The sequence below is a fragment of the Orcinus orca genome, chromosome 2 (assembly GCF_937001465.1).
Source record: "Orcinus orca chromosome 2, mOrcOrc1.1, whole genome shotgun sequence".
Lineage (NCBI taxonomy): Eukaryota > Metazoa > Chordata > Mammalia > Artiodactyla > Delphinidae > Orcinus > Orcinus orca.
Window position 1 is genome coordinate 186,434,798 of NC_064560.1, and position 15,787 is coordinate 186,450,584.

General features: G+C 37.6%; 2 protein-coding genes across 9 annotated transcripts in view; both read left to right on the forward strand.

Moving 5' to 3' along the window:
* Positions 1–341: 341 nt before the first annotated feature.
* LOC101280343 (cytochrome c oxidase assembly protein COX20, mitochondrial) lies at positions 342–819 on the forward strand. The gene is given in 3 exon segments (XM_033431188.2): positions 342–367; positions 503–527; positions 529–819. Coding segments are annotated over 3 exon segments (228 nt in total). The 3' UTR covers positions 706–819.
* A 2,499-nt stretch (positions 820–3,318) lies between these two features.
* Positions 3,319–15,787, forward strand: part of SPATA7 (spermatogenesis associated 7) — a 35,943-nt gene continuing 23,474 nt past the window's right edge. For 2 of the 8 annotated variants that reach the window (XM_004262481.4, XM_033418178.2), the window contains exons 1-4: positions 3,319–3,493; positions 7,880–7,954; positions 9,844–9,939; positions 13,407–13,454. In XM_004262481.4, coding sequence (XP_004262529.1) covers positions 3,475–3,493; positions 7,880–7,954; positions 9,844–9,939; positions 13,407–13,454 — 238 coding nt within the window. In that variant the 5' untranslated portion in view covers positions 3,319–3,474. Of the gene's footprint in view, positions 3,494–7,879; positions 7,955–9,843; positions 9,940–10,190; positions 10,268–13,406; positions 13,455–15,787 lie in introns of those variants that run through there. The other 6 variants (XM_049705279.1, XM_033418211.2, XM_033418197.2 and 3 more) reach the window with 5 other exon arrangements.

A 15,787-nucleotide genomic window follows, 5' to 3' on the forward strand; every position in this document is an offset into this window, starting at 1 on the left:
CTTGGCCTTTACCTCTTGGTGCTTTCACTGCATTTACTGGATAGTTTTCATTGATGATACTGAGCATGGCCAAGCAGACAAATATAAATTCCAGGAATCCTCTGAATTATGCAAGTAATGGTACTCTATAAAGATATAGATTAAATGTAAATGTAATAATACAATATGTCTTAAAATAATATAGAATAAAATAGAATAAATGAACTATATATGTATTAGGCTATATATTATGGTATGTAATAATACATAGTTTATTTTATTTATATCCCCATTTCCAAAGGGCTTCAAACTCATCTAATTAAAAATAGGCTTGATTAGGGGCAAAGGCGCCGACCGTCCCCATGGCAGCTGTGCTGGAGCCCGGGGAGCCCAGGAAGGGGAAGCCGTTTAAGCTCCTATGAATTTCAGATGTTGAAAACATTCCCTATGCACGGGATTCGATATTATACGGCTCATTAGGATCTGTTGAGGCTGGCTTTGGACATTTTTTGTTAACCAGTAGAATTAGAAGATCACGTGATGTTGGAAGTAGGAGGTTTTATCTTGGTAACTTTAGGATGCTGGTTCAATTGTAGGTATAATTATGCAAAGCTAAGAATCCAGGAAAGACTTGCCAGAGAAGGAATTAAAAACAAGATTTTATATGAAAGTATCCACCTTGATCCTGAAAGAAAACAAACCAACGGTGGCAGCAGCAGCAATTGAGCAGTCTTGAGCTTAGAAAACCTGGATGCAACTCACTTCAGTGTGAACAAAGCTGAGATCAACTACAGAAAGCATTTTATGTACCATAAGAAGTCTTTCAATCAAGTAAAGAAAGTATGTGTAAGTTGCAGTCTTTTTTACACATGTATGAATATTTACAAACTTATTCTGGCCCTGTATCTACTGTCAGTATAACACACAGTGGACTCATCCTTAAAATAAACCTCATGTTTAATGCTTTAAAAAATAGGTTTGATTAAACCATTAAATAAGAGTAGAAGAATAAAAGCCACCTGCCTAATAAAGGGAATTAAAGAGATAAATAGAAAAATAGGCTATGAATAGTTATTGCAACTGAGCACAAGTCTTAGTTTTGAGCTGACAAGCTAAGACAAAAAGAAGAAACTCAATAATAAAAGTAAACATAGCAATGCATTAAGGGAGAAAATTGTTTTCCTTCTAAAATACAGATACAAGCCTCCAGATATCAATAACAAAAATGTACCATTGGAATGATTTCTTAACAATGAGAAATTCATGTTTAAATACTCAACAAAAGGTCTTCAGGAATGTCTCTTCTCCAAGACTATTGCAACTGGTGGTGATTCCCCAGTGGAAGCATGTTCCTGGAAGCTAAATCTACAATAAGCCCATATTGGCTGCATGCATCTGCCTATGATCATGGGTTATCTCCTGGGAACAGCAACCAGAAAGGATCTTCTCTCTCTTCTTTATACACATAGAGTGAAAGCCAAGGACAAATTAAAATGCACTTATGATAATATGTTCTCTGCTAAAATTGGAGAGAGAAAGACCCTATTGTCCACTTCTTGAAAGAATTGGAATAAAATACTTAAAAGAAAAATAATGAAATGAGGATGGCTTCAGCTGAAGTTGGATAGCAAGCAATATAGTCTTCAGAACCCTCTCGCACTTTGCTGTCCTCGCTTAATCGTGGAGGCCCTTTCCTATCTGAAACTCAAATTTACTTTTGATACCCAAAATCTACTTTCACAAGAGAAGCTGGCATCACCTTTGTGTGAGTCAAGTCACTGTGTTGCTTCTCCCAGAGGCGTTTGCCCTTTATGTTTTGGTTGTAATTCAATCTAACAAATGCTTACTGGAGGCCTATTATACGCAAGATATTTTCCAGATGCTAGTAGTGGAATAAAAGGTTTCATGTTTTTAGACAGGGATTTCAAGCATTAATAAGTAGGTAGGCAAGAGTGTTTTTGTTCTCTCGGTAACACCTGACTCTCTACCCCTGCACCCTTCTAAATGACTTCTGCTGTTGGGGGCCACAGAACCATCACACACACTTCATAGTTCTCAGATTTTGAAGCTAATTTTCTCCTTTCCCTAGAGTTTTAGAGAATCAGGAGTTCAGATGAATTTCTGGCTTATTCCCCTTTCCTTTTCATAGTGTTCCTGACTTACTCCCTTATGCCTGAATTTCCTGATACCCAAGTTCTTCCGAGACAAAGTCTTAGAAGAGAGAAAACTTTTATTTTCTGAACATCTCATTTTGCCAGGCACTGTATGTGTTAATCCTTACAACTACAAAGTTAGTAGCATCTCTTACATCTTAGAAAAGAGGGGCTTGAGGCTTGGAGAGGTTTGGAAACTAATTCAAGAAATTTAGGAACTAACTGTGGCAAAACACTCACAATTAAGTTCCACATATCTGACTCCAAAGCCAGTACTTTTTCCATTACAGCAGAGGTTGGGGGCGTGTATGTGTGTGTGTATGTGTCTGTGTGCGGTTTTGCCTCTCAGGGGAACTTTGGCAACAGCTGGAGACATTTTTTGTCACAACCAGGGGTGGAGTGGGTGGGTTGCTACTGGCATGCAGTGCATAGAGGCCAGGGATACTGCTAAACATCCTACAGTGCACAGGACAGCCACCCCCCAACAAAGAATTATGAATCCAGCCCAAAATGTCAGTAGAGCTGCTGCTGAGAAGTGACACATTACTATGCTCCACACGCCATTCTGTTCTTATTTCCAAGAATTCAAAAGTAACTGCTTCAAAATTAAACAAATTGTTCAAAGTCACGGATAAATCAATGCCTTGTTCATGTTGCAACTCTCTTCCATCATAAAGGAAAACACATTGGCGCCTTAAGATAAAAAAGGAGGAGGGGGGTGGTGGAAGAGGATGGAGGAAGCTCAGTAAGCAGAAAGGAAATGCAAACTGATTACTGGGGTTAAGAATTAAGATATAAATATGTAGATGTTTTTCATCCCCAGGATTTTCACTAATCCAAATGTTCACGTACTGCTTGGAAATTTAATTATTTGGAGCTGGTTAAATGTTACCCAATTGCGTTTGACTTCCTTCCGGGACCCAAGGGACATGGATGCCAGATGAGACTACCATCTCTTCCCTCTCTTCCCGAAGGGATGAGGCCTGCCAGGTGCTGGTGGCTCGACTCCTGACTGGCGGCCGCTCTGTGGACTACTAGCAGAGATCCAGAGCAACAGACTGGCACTTGGGGCTCTTTCCCCGCCCAGTCCGTCCACCCTAGCGTCCTCTGCGGCGGGGGGCGGGGCTGCGGGGCCGCGGGAGCGCACCTCCCTGCGCCGTGACGTCACAATCCCGGCGCCTTGGAGCCTGCACTTAGCAACCTGCTTTGCGTCAGTCTTCAGCTCCTGCCGCCGCCCGCGGCTTCTTTCTCGCCAAACGTCTGCTGCGGGGGCCGGCGCGGCCCCGGGAAGGACCAAAGGGGACCCAGCGTGTCCCCACGGCGGCTGCAAGAGGATCTAAGCATGGATGGCAGCCGGAGAGGTAAAGGGCAGCTGTCGCGGGCGACCGCCATCTCGCGTCGACCCGCTCTCCGACCCTCGGGTCTGGGGTCCGGGTAACGGGCCGCGCGGGACGAGGCCGCGCGCTGGGCGCTCCCCGACCCCTGCTTAGTCGCCGGTGTTGACCCGAGTGTTGCCCCGAGCTGCCCAGGCCTCTCGCCCGGGATGAAGCCCTGCTTGCGGGATTCACAGATCCACTTCTTGCTCAGAATTTGTTGCCCTGACTCCAGGAGGCCCTGTCCCCTGAATTCGGGGTCGGAGGCAGAGGAACCAAATGTGGTCTTTGGAGTCAGACCTCCCTGGGCCCAAAATTAAGCCCCGCTGCACTCCCGAGGGGTGAGCCTCAGTTTCCTCATCTCGAACCATGGGTGGTGGTAAAAACACCCATGGATTTTTTTTTACATTAAATGGGTAAAAACACCCATTTAATCTTGAGGATTAAATGCGGATAATACATACAAAGCTCCTGGCACATTGTAAGTACTCAGTAAATACAAAATCCTTCATACAGTAACCCCGTCCCCGCCCCCCCCGAAAAAAAACACCATTGAGTAACCCAGGGATTCTCTAACTTTAGTGCGAATAGGAATCACCTAGGAATCTTGTTAAAATGCTGGTTATGATTCAGTAAGTCTGATGCGGGGGGGGGGGCGGGGCTGAGATTTTACATTTCTAATAAGCTTCCAAATGATGCAGCATTGCTGGCTACAGTTTTAGGAGCAAAGGACTAATCCATGCTCACTATGTATACCTGCCCTTGACTGAATACTCTGGGTTAAAATGTACATCACTGTGGAACAATTTGAGCCATATAACTTTAAATTTCTAGGAGTCAGCCCAGTCCAAATAATATGCATCTTCGCACTTTCTGAGTGAGGCAGATAAGGCAGTCTTCAGACCTCTTCTCCCAATTCAGTGTTCTTATCTATTTTAAACTGTACCTTTAAACCAAGCTGCTGGATGGTTCCTTGCAACAAGTCTTGCTTTGAATACAAGTGCACCTCTATTATGTAATCATTGATCAAAATAAGTGCTGTTCTAAATGTAGGAGATAACTATTCATTGATCACCAAACGGTATACTCTGACACCTTGCCACCTAAGTTCCAGAAAAAGCAAACGAAAGTGCTGTTAGTGGTTTTCAGAAGTTTTACCACATAGGCTAACATTACTCTTGCTGTGTACCAGAAACTATTCCCAAGTTAACGTTTTTCAATCCACAGAACATCTTGTACATAGGTATTCTCATTTTACAGTGAAGAAACTAAAAGATCATAAGTAACTTGCCAAGGTCACAGTTAAGTGGCACAACAGGCTTTGAATCCAGGTGTGATGAATGTGAAACCCGAGAGCCATTGTTTTACTTAACTATCCCATGGTAGAAGTGGGAGCATGGGAAAGGATATATGTAAAATTTAGAATATAATAGACTTAGTAAGACTTAGTGTCAGTATTTATTAATTAAATTATTTTTAAAGTCAGGCTCATGTCAAAATGTAAAAAGGTTTCTATTTTTATAACTTAGCCAATTTAATTAGCTTCATTTTTAGGACATTATATAATATATAGTATCAAACGTTGTATTTTATTTTGAGTTTTTAAACAAAATGTAATATTCATCAGAGATGTAGGGTAGTCAGTTCTCCTATACCATAATTATTAATAGGAAACCATAAGTAATTTTAGCCAGAGCTAAAATACTTAATTTTAACTGAAAGTATTGCACTTTCTAAATTTCTTTGATTTCATTAAGAGGTTACCTTTGATGCTTTCAAGAGCACAAAATATTAAGACATCTAACGTTATAATTTATCTTTTGTCATTTATTCTCTCTGACATTGTGCTTTCTAACTTCTCTAGATATACCTGCTTTTTCTTTTTCTGTGAACTGAAGGGAAACACACATACATTAGAAAGGAATTTGGAGGGAATAAACTGCATACAGGGAATAAACTACATACTTCTTAGCCTGTTTCACTTGATATAGTAGCTTGGAGCATGGTTTGAGCCCTAAGCAATTTACATTGATCAAGATAGTGTAATGGTTGACTCAGAAGCCAGACTGCCTAGGTTCAGACCTGCAATCTGTCACATAGTAGTTGTGTAATCTTGGGGAAATTACATGCTTACCTCTTTGTGCTTCATCTATAAAGTGGGGATAATGATAGTACCCCTCATAGGATTGTTGTAAGGATTAAGTGAATTTGCTTCTACAAAGTGCTTAGAACAGTGCCAGGCACAGTTAGCGGTATTCAGTAAGTTAGCATTTGACTACAGGTGAAGAAGCCCAACTCAAGATGGCTTAAGCTAAAATAGGACTTTTTGAGTTCATGTACGAATAGGCTAGGGAGGGTAGAGCTTCAAACATGGTTAGATCCCAATACTCAGACGATGTTACCAGGGATCTCGTTTGGTCTTGGTTACACTTCCCTCTGTGTAGGCTTCGTTCTCAGACAGGTTCCCATTGTGTTGTGCAAGATGGCCACCAGTAGTGCCACGCTTATTTATGTTCTAGGAATTTCCTAAGAGTTCCAGTAAAAGTCCCATGATTATGTCTCATTGGCTGGGCTTGGGTCACATAGTCATTCCTGATTCAGTCATCATTGCTGGCCAGTTTGGGGTGATATGCCCACCTCTGAGCAGTGGGCTCCACTTGAACCAGCTGGGCTAAGAGAGGGGAGGAGTGGTTCCCCAAGCAGGTTGAGGTCCTATTTCCAGATAAAGGGGCATTGGATTCTGGGCAGGCAAAAAGTCAACACTTTTTTCCCTCTGGAGAAATAAGGTTTGCTTGAGAGTTTGTTGGTTAGTTTGCTCTTTTCATGTTTAGTCTCTCTCTCCGGGCAAAAACTATGCTAATTTCATGACTGTCTTCATTACCAGCTCAAGTGGTATCACCTTGACTTCTCTTGTCCTAAATAAGTTAATAGTTTTCCTTCTGGCTCTCTGGCCTATGATGTAGAAGGAGCTTCTTGGGTATTCTGATCTCAGATTGTTTTTTGTTTTAGTCTGTTCTGACAGGCTTTGTTCTCTGATCCTAGACTTTAGTTCTACTATCTCGATAGCTCTTTTTCTATTTTCAAACATCATATTTCTTCCAGACTTTGTGTCTTCCCCACACCTTTATAGCTTATAAGAGTTCACCTGATAGCAGACTGGCCATTTTACCCACTTAAAACATGTCTTGGGATACACTATATTTTGCACGTTAAATTCCATTAAACTCTGTAACTCAGCCTTCCTATCTTGGAGGTTACCCCTCAAAACACAATCACTTTTTCGGGAGAGAAGTTATTTTGTGATAAAGTATATATATAATTTTCTGACAGCCTATCTGGTCTGAAACATGAGACACTGACTTTAGGGGACAGAGTGAGTTTTCCATCACTAGAGGTGCTTTTAAATATAAGATGTTTAGGGACTTCCCTGGTGGCTCAGTGGTTAAGAATCCACCTGCCATTGCAGGGGACACGGGTTCGAGCCCTGGTTGGGGAAGATCCCACATGCTGCAGAGCAGCTAACCCCGTGGGCTTCAACTACTTAGCCTGCGCTCTAGAGCCCACGAGCCACAACTGCTGAGCCCACATGCCACAACTACTGAAGCCCGGGTGCCTAGAGTCCGTGCTCCACAACAAGAGAAGCCACTGCAGTGAGAAGCCCACGCACTGCAACAAAGAGTAGCCCCCACTCACCGCAACTAGAGAAAGCCCATGGGCAGCAGTGAAGACTCAACACAGCCATGAATAAATGAATGAATGAATGAATGAATGAATAAATTTATGAATATAAGATGTTTAGATAGAATCCAACCAAGAGGGTAAGTGGGTTGGACTAGATGAACCTTAAGACATCTTTAATCATTAAGTTCTGATTCTGACATTTTTATATACTTATATATAATAATATTATACTGTATAATTTATAATTTACCAAATTACTTTGTGAGAGGATTACTTAAAGTTATTTTTAAGGACAGACCAGCCTATGATTAACTGAAATAGTTAATCATATGTATCAACTGAAAATCTAGTTGTGTTCTGTCTCAAAATCATTTAAAAACCAGTAGGTCAGTGATTTACTGAATAAAGTCAGTATATATCAAATAACATAATTAATGTGTTTATCATTTTATCCAGTGAAACGTAAGCCTCAAGGCACAACTGTTTTGAAAATTACTTATTTTCTTAAAAGAGAAAGCCTTTTATCTATGGCCGCCGAATTTTTGTGTGATATATCATTGCTGGTTAGTAATATGATTGAATAAAATTTTAAACAATTTTGGTAAAGATAAGTTTATTATTTTTTATGTGTTCAGTAGTGTCTTTGTGAAAGTTGTGTTTCATTTATCCTAATTCATGTTTTTTTGTTAAAAGTCAGAGCAACCTCTGTCCTTCCCAGATATGGTCCACCCTGCCTATTTAAAGGACACTTGAGCACCAAAAGTAATGGTAAGTGAGGTACTTAAAATGGTAAAAGATTGTTAAAAGATTGACCAAGTGTGTTTCCTTTATTTGTAAATTATATAACATGATGAAAAAATACTTCATTTAATCAATATTTGAACTTCATATTATCAATTATAATTACATATTATAGGAATTCTTGAGGTTAGAGAATTTAGGAGCCCATCATGCCCTGGATGTGGACCTTGCTACCTTGTGCTCCCTGCTGCAGCTCCAGCCCAGCTCTTCTCTTTGCTGGCCAACTACCCTGGCTGAAGGCATGCCTTCCTTGTTAAAATGGTGATTAGCAGATTGTTAAAGACACAGCACTGAAAAGGAAAAGCTGTGCAGAGGAAAAGAGCCCTTGAAAAATGCATTTTGTATCAGGAGCAAACACTTATCCAACTGGGCCTCTTTATCCAGTTGGACTTCTAGATTCTATGAAAGCGGAATCTGTATTCTGTAGATGTTTTCACATTTTAAAGCCTTTAAAGTAAATTTTAATGTACATTTAAAGTATTTTTATAATTATAGCTTAAAATGTTTTAGCCTGGGTTTTTAGGCAAAATACTAATTGAAAGTCCTTCTTTCCTTACTTACATGAAAAATCCTTTATACTGATCCTCCAAATGTGAAAGAAGAATCATTTTCCGTTACTTCATTTATTTCTTTGTAATAAAGCATATATACACATAGAGCCAGAATCATAAACTTTGAAAATCAATTTTTAAATAAAAATTTTGAACTAGTTTTAAAAGATACATATATAGAAAAGCAGGATAAAGAACAATATGTCGTATACTAACTTTTTTTTAAAGAATATATGTGCAGAGCTGGTATAGGAATAGTGATTGTAAGTATGAGGTTGCCTTGGTTCACATCTAAACTGCATCCTTTATCAGCTGTGTGACCTTGAAGACCTTACTCACATCTCTCTGCCTCAGTTTGCACGTCTATTAAATGGTGATAATAACGACTAAATGAGTTTTTACAGGTAAAGAGCTTAGAGCAATATATGCATGGTACCTATTCAATAAATGTTTTTAGTAGTAGTTGTAGTATTAGTGTCAAGATTATCATTATTGTATATACTTTTATTATGCATAGAATTTGCTTGGAAGGAAATTCTGCCCTAGGGGTCAGGGCAGGAAATTCACTTCTTTTTCAATGTCTCTATGCCATTTTAGCTATAAGTTTTAACCACATGCATGTATTCTCAAAAACTTTTTAATATTTAAAAAAGTTATGCCTACATTTACATTTTATACATTTAAACTAATATATACATGCTTAATTCTAAGATTTCTTTTAACAGTTTAGAGGAGGTCAAGAAGTTTAATGTCATCCAATTTCTTTGTAATTATACTTGTCTTAAGATAGTCCTAATACTTCAAAAAGAATGCAGTAAACAGATTTGTAGGTCTTGTTTTCAGATGTAAAATTAGAAGTTTGCATCTCAGAATAGAACCTTTGCCTAGAGTTTCGGAGTTTGGCATTTGTTTGATTTCCCAGACTCCATGTATTCAAGTGTTAACAATGGTAACATTATTTTATCATCAGGCAAGCAGCTAAACATTTTTAGTTATGAGATTGAGAGCTGTCGATAAATAGTTTTGTAAATGTAATGGTAGATTATATTTCTCAGTCTCTTCCCAAAACTCTCAGGCTTGTAAAACTTATTCCTAGAAAGGTTTGAACGCAAAGTAGTGAATAGCTCGTTATCAGTGCAAGGTGACAGCTAGGACATATTCAGCATCACAGATATAATGTCAGTATCTCCATGGTTAAACTTCAGAACATTTTATAAAAAGGAGCTTAATAATCAGTAACTTGTTTATCTCATGATGACTTTTATATTTTAAATATATAATGATTAAATATGTTTTAATTTTTAGCTTTTTGCACTGACTCCTCCTCTCTCAGACTAAGTACCCTCCAACTGGTCAAGAATCACATGGCTGTTCACTATAATAAAATCCTTTCAGCCAAAGGTAAAAACGTGCAAATGTTAACTTTCTGTACCCAATTTAAACCCTTCTCAGCTTCACTTCTAATTAGTGTAAATCTGTAGCAAAAATGAATACATTATATACCCATGGGTTTGTGTTTGGTGTAGTAAGATACCAACCACAGACTCTATATACCTAGCAAATTCAAAATGCCATTTTTATTAACTGTATTTGAATGTAATATCTATGTTGTTTCATTTTACCTGTTATTCCTAATATATTTTTGCGATTAGATGCTGATCTTAATATAACAAAAGTTTATGATCTTCTCTTCTGTTTTCAAATTTGAAGAAGCTACACAGAGAAGATGGTAACTACAATTTTTTTCTTTTTGTCAGCCTTATTGAGGTGTAACTTAAATACAATAAAATGAACTAATTTTAAGTGTACAGTTGAAATTTTTGAAAAATATATACATTTTTTATGATCACCACTACAGTCATGCTATAAAAGAAGGATGGGTTAACTACAGCTTGCAGGCCAAGTCATCCTGCCACCTGTTTTTGTACAGCTCCTGAACTAAGAGTGCTATTTATATTTTTAAATGGTTGAAAAAAATCAGAAGAATAATATTTTGTAACATGTGAACGTTACATAAAATTGAAATTCTGTCATCCATAAATAAACACAGTCACATTCATTCTTTTACACATCGTCTATGGTGGCTTTTACACTAAAAGGCAGAGTTGACTAGTTGTGACAGAGGCTGTATCACCCTGCAAAGCCTGTAGAATTAGCTCTCTGTTCCTTTACGGAGAATGTTCACTGACTCCTGGTATAGAACATTTTCATCATCCCAAAAGGTTCTCCCTGGTCCTTTGCAATCACTCTCTTCCCTCCAGTTCCTGGCAACCACTGATCTCCTTTCTCTCACTATAGTTTTGCCTTTTCTAGAATTTCATATAAATGGAATTATACAATATGTATCATTTTGGGTCTGGCTTATTTCAATTAGTTAACACTTTTAAAACTAATCCATGTTCAGTATTTCTTCCTTGTTATTGCTAAGCAGTATTCCATTTAATGAATATACCACAATTAGCTTATCACTTCGTCAGTTGGTGGACATCTGGATTGTATTGACTCACTTTTGGCAATTAGGAATAAAGCTGCTGTACACATTCACATAGAATCTTTGAATGTATGTTTCCATTTCACTTGGATAAATTTATTTACTAGGAGTGGAATGGTGGTGTAATATGGTAAAGTGTATGTTTAACTTTATAAGAAACTGCCAGACTGTTTTCCACAGTGACATTTTTCATTTCCATCACTTCCACATCCTCACCAACACTTCCTATTGGCAGTCCTAGTGGATATGTAATGGTATCTCATAGGGTTTTAGTTTCTATTTCCCTAATGTCTAATGATGTTGAGCAACTTTTTTTTCCCTTTTTTTAATTGAAATATAGTTGACATACAATATTACGTTTCAGGTGTACTACATAGTGATTTGACATTTGCATACATTATGAAATGATCACCAAGTCTACTAACCACCTGTCCCCATAAAAAGTTAATTGCAATATTATTGACCCTATTCCTTATGCTATGTAGTACTTATCCGTGGCTTATTTATTGTATAAACGGAGGCTTGTACCTCTTAATCCCCTTCACCTATTTTGCCCCCCATTCCCAGCTCCCTCCTTTCTGGCAACCACTCATTTACTCTTTGTATCTGAGTCTTTTCATTTTGTTTGTTCGTTTTGTTTTTCGGATTCCACATATAAGCGAGATCATACAGTATTTGTCTTTTTTGTCTGACTTATTTCACTTCTCATAATACCCTCTAGATCCATTCATGTTATAGCAAAAGACAAGATTTCATTTTTTATGGCTGAGTAATATTCCATCATATATGTACACCACATCTTCTTTATTCATTCATCTATCAATAGTCACTTAGCTTGCTCCCATATCTTGGCTATTGTGGATAATGCTGCGGTGAACATTGGAGTGCATATAGCTTTTTAATTACTGTTTTTATTTCCTTCAGGTAAATTCCCAGAAGTGGAATTACTGAATCATATAGTAGTTCTATTTTTAATTTTTTGAGGAACCTTCATACTGTTTTCCATAGTGATTGTGCCAATTTACAATCCCACCAGCAGTGCCCAGGGGTTCCCTTTTCATTGAGCAACTTTTCTTATGCTTATTTGCCATCTGTATATCTTCTTTGGTGAAATATCTATTTAAATTTTTTGCCCATTTTTAAAAAATGGATTGTTTGTCTTCTTAGTATTAAGTTTTAAGAGTTCTCTTTATATGAATATGGGTCCTATGTCAGATACATATTTTGCAAATATTTTCTCCCAGTCTGTGACTTGTCTTTTCATTTTCTGAAGTTTTTATTATGAAATAACTTTAGGCTTACAGAAAAGTTGCAAAAATAGTACAGAATGTCAAAGAAACCCTTCACCCAGCTTTCCCTGATGTCAAAATCTTCCAAAGCTATAATACAATTATTAAAACCAGGAAATTAATATTGACACAATATTATTAAATACAGACCTTATTTGAATTCCACCAGTTTTTCACCAGTGTCTTTTATTTTTTAATTTTATCATTAGAAGAGCTAAAGTTTTTAAATTTTGGTTCATGTTTTCTGAAGTTTATATTTTAAATGATTAAAAAATCTAAAGAAAAATATTTTGTTATATGTGAAATCAAGTCCAGCTTTTCAAATTTTTAATAGTTTATGCTTTTCATATCCTGTTTAAGAAATCTTTGCCTAATCTTAGGTCATTAAGATTTTCTTGTGTGTTTTCTTCTAGAAGTATAAGTTTTAGCTCCTACATTTCAGTTTATAATCCATTTTGGGTTAGTTTTTTTATAAGGTATGATATAAGGATCACTTTTTTGCCTATGGATATCTAAATATTGAAGTACTATCTGTTGAAGAGATTGTCCTTTCCTTATGGAACTGCCTTGGCACTTTTTAAAAGACAATTGACCATATGCAAGAGTCTGTTTCTGGACTTACTCTTCAGTTCTGTTGATCTGTTTGTCTATTAGAATACCACACTGCCGTCATCACTATAGCATTACAGTAAGTCTTGAAATTAGATAATGTAGGTGCTCCAATTCTGCTCTTTTATTTTCTCAAGCTTGTTTTGGGACTCCAGTTTACAAGTATGTTAAGTGAGTGATACAGGTAGGTTAAGTCAGTGATGCTCTGCACATTTGTTTTCCAGTCTTTACTCTGTTTCATTTTGAATATTTATATTGCTGTGTTTTCAAGTTCACTAATATTTCCTTCTGCAGTATCTAATGAGCTGTTAATCCCAACCAGTATATTTTTTATCAAAGGTATTTTTCATCTCTATAAGTAGCATAAAAATCAAAACAAGGAAGTGCAAGTTCTGGAACTTTTTGTGATTTTCGCATTTGATATTTATTGTCATTTATAAAAATTAAGAATAATATTAAACAACTGATCTTTCTTTCAGCTGCAGTAGACTGCTCAGTTCCACTAAGCATGAGTGCCAGCATCAAATGTAAGTAATTTTTAACATATTGCCTTTAAAAAAAATTATGGTAAACTACACATGACCTAAAATTTACCATCTTAACCATTTTTTTAACTTTATGTTTTTAATAAATATATTCATTTTTGGCTGCATTAGGTCTTTGTTGCTGTGCATGGGCTTTCTTTTTAGTTGCAGTGAGCGGGGGCTACTCTTCGTTGCGGTGCACAAGCCTCTCATTAAGGTGGCTTCTCTTGTTGTGGAGCACGGGCTCTAGGTGCACAGGCTTCAGTAGTTGTGGCACATGGGCTCAGTAGTTGTGGCTCACAGGCTCTAGAGCGCAGGCTCAGTAGTTGTGGCGCACGGGCTTAGTAGCTCCACGGCATGTGGGATCTTGCCAGACCAGAGCTCGAACCCGTGTCCCCTGCATTGACAGGCAGATTCTCAACCACTGTGCCACCAGGGAAGACCCCATCTTAACCATTTTTAAGTCTACAATTCAGTGTCATTAAGTACATTCATATTGTGGTACAACTATAACCACTATCCATTTTCAGAATTCTTTTCATCTTGCAAAACTGAAACTTCACACCCATTAAAGAGTAACTCCCCATTCACCCTGCAACCATCGTTCTATATTCTGTCTCAATGTATTTGACTTCCCTAGGTAACTCATATAAGTGGAATTATCCAGTGTTTTTCTTTTTGTGATTGACTTATTTCACTTGCACAGTGTCCTTAAGGCTCATCCATGTTGTAATGTGTCAGAAATCTTCTTGCTTTTTAAGGCTGACTAATATTCCATTGTATGTACTACCATATTTTGTTTATATGTTCATAAGTCAATGAACAGTTGGGTTGTTTCCACCTTTTGGCAATTGTGAATAATCCTTCTATAGACATGGATGTACGAATATTCGTTTGAGACCCTGCTTTCAGTTTTTCTGTGTATATACCCAGAAATGGAATTTTTGGACCATATGGTAAATCTGCTTTTAATCTTATATTCCCAATTTCCAATTTGAGGGTTCCAATTTCTCCACGTCCTCCCCAACACTTGTTCTCTGTTTTTTTTGATAGTAACCCTCCTAATGGGTATTCACATGCTGCATTTTGAGGAAGCATTTTCTAACTTTTAAAAATCATCCATAAAAGAAGCTTGTATTGTATTTCTCAGTATAAGAACTTAGAGCTGAGCCCAGGCTCTGCCAGTAAATCACTGTGTAGCTTTGGATAAGTTATTTAACTACTCTGGGTTTCATTTTTCCTGTATATAGAAATTTGGATAGTACTGAAAAGCTTGGCAAGGTTTAAGTTCTAGAATTCTGTGATTCTCACTGCCCTCAGCTTGTTAAGATTACTGAATTAGGGACTTTCCTGGTGGCGCAGCGGTTGAGAATCCGCCTGCCAATGCAGAGGACACGGGTTCGATCCCTGGTCCGGGAGGATCCCACATGCCACCGAGCAACTAAGCCTGTGCACCACAACTACTGAGCCTGCGCTCTAGAGCCCACAGGCCACAACTACTGAAGCCTGCGTGCCTAGATCCCGTGCTCCGCAACAAGAGAAGTCACTGCAGTGAGAAACCTGCACACCGCCATGAAGAGTAGCCCCCGCTCACCGCAACTAGAGAAAGCATACACGCAGCAATGAAGACCCAACGCAACCAAAAGTAAATAAATAAAATAAATAAATTTTTTTAAAATTACTGAATTATTCATTAAAAATACCATAACTGGCACTTTTCTTCAGATAAATATTATCTACTATTTGTATCCTAATAGCTAACTGATAAACATGGTAGTTATTTGTATCTGAAAAGCTATTGACATATATTATTATAGAATCATGATATATCTCCCCTTTGTATGTACATACATATGGTATGTACATAGAAAAATATTTCTATTTTTAGAAATCTTTACTAAGGAAATAATCAGATCACAAAATTTGAAATTCCTATTTTAAAATGTTCTGAAAGATACCATTTAAGACCTTTTGAGGCCTTTGAGTCCAATCAAGAAATGCATACTTTAAAATAGCCAAAGAGCATGGAAATCACAGCCTGTGCTTGTCTTATTGTAATTATATAAATATCAAATATTATAAACTTTAAGTTTAGTATTTTCTTAAGCTGCTGTTTGAACTTAATTGTTATTTACAGTTTGAGAGAGAACTTCTGCATTAAAAAATAAATAACAGCTTCAAGTAGTGCATGCTAAGTTATAAATAAATGAGAGCATAGATAGGAGAATGCCCCTTATGCGCAATCTGGGAAAGATCACAGACAACGGGATTGGTCGTACCTATCGCTGATTGTACATTTTCGTAGTGGAACAGATAGGAACAGATGGGACTTAAGC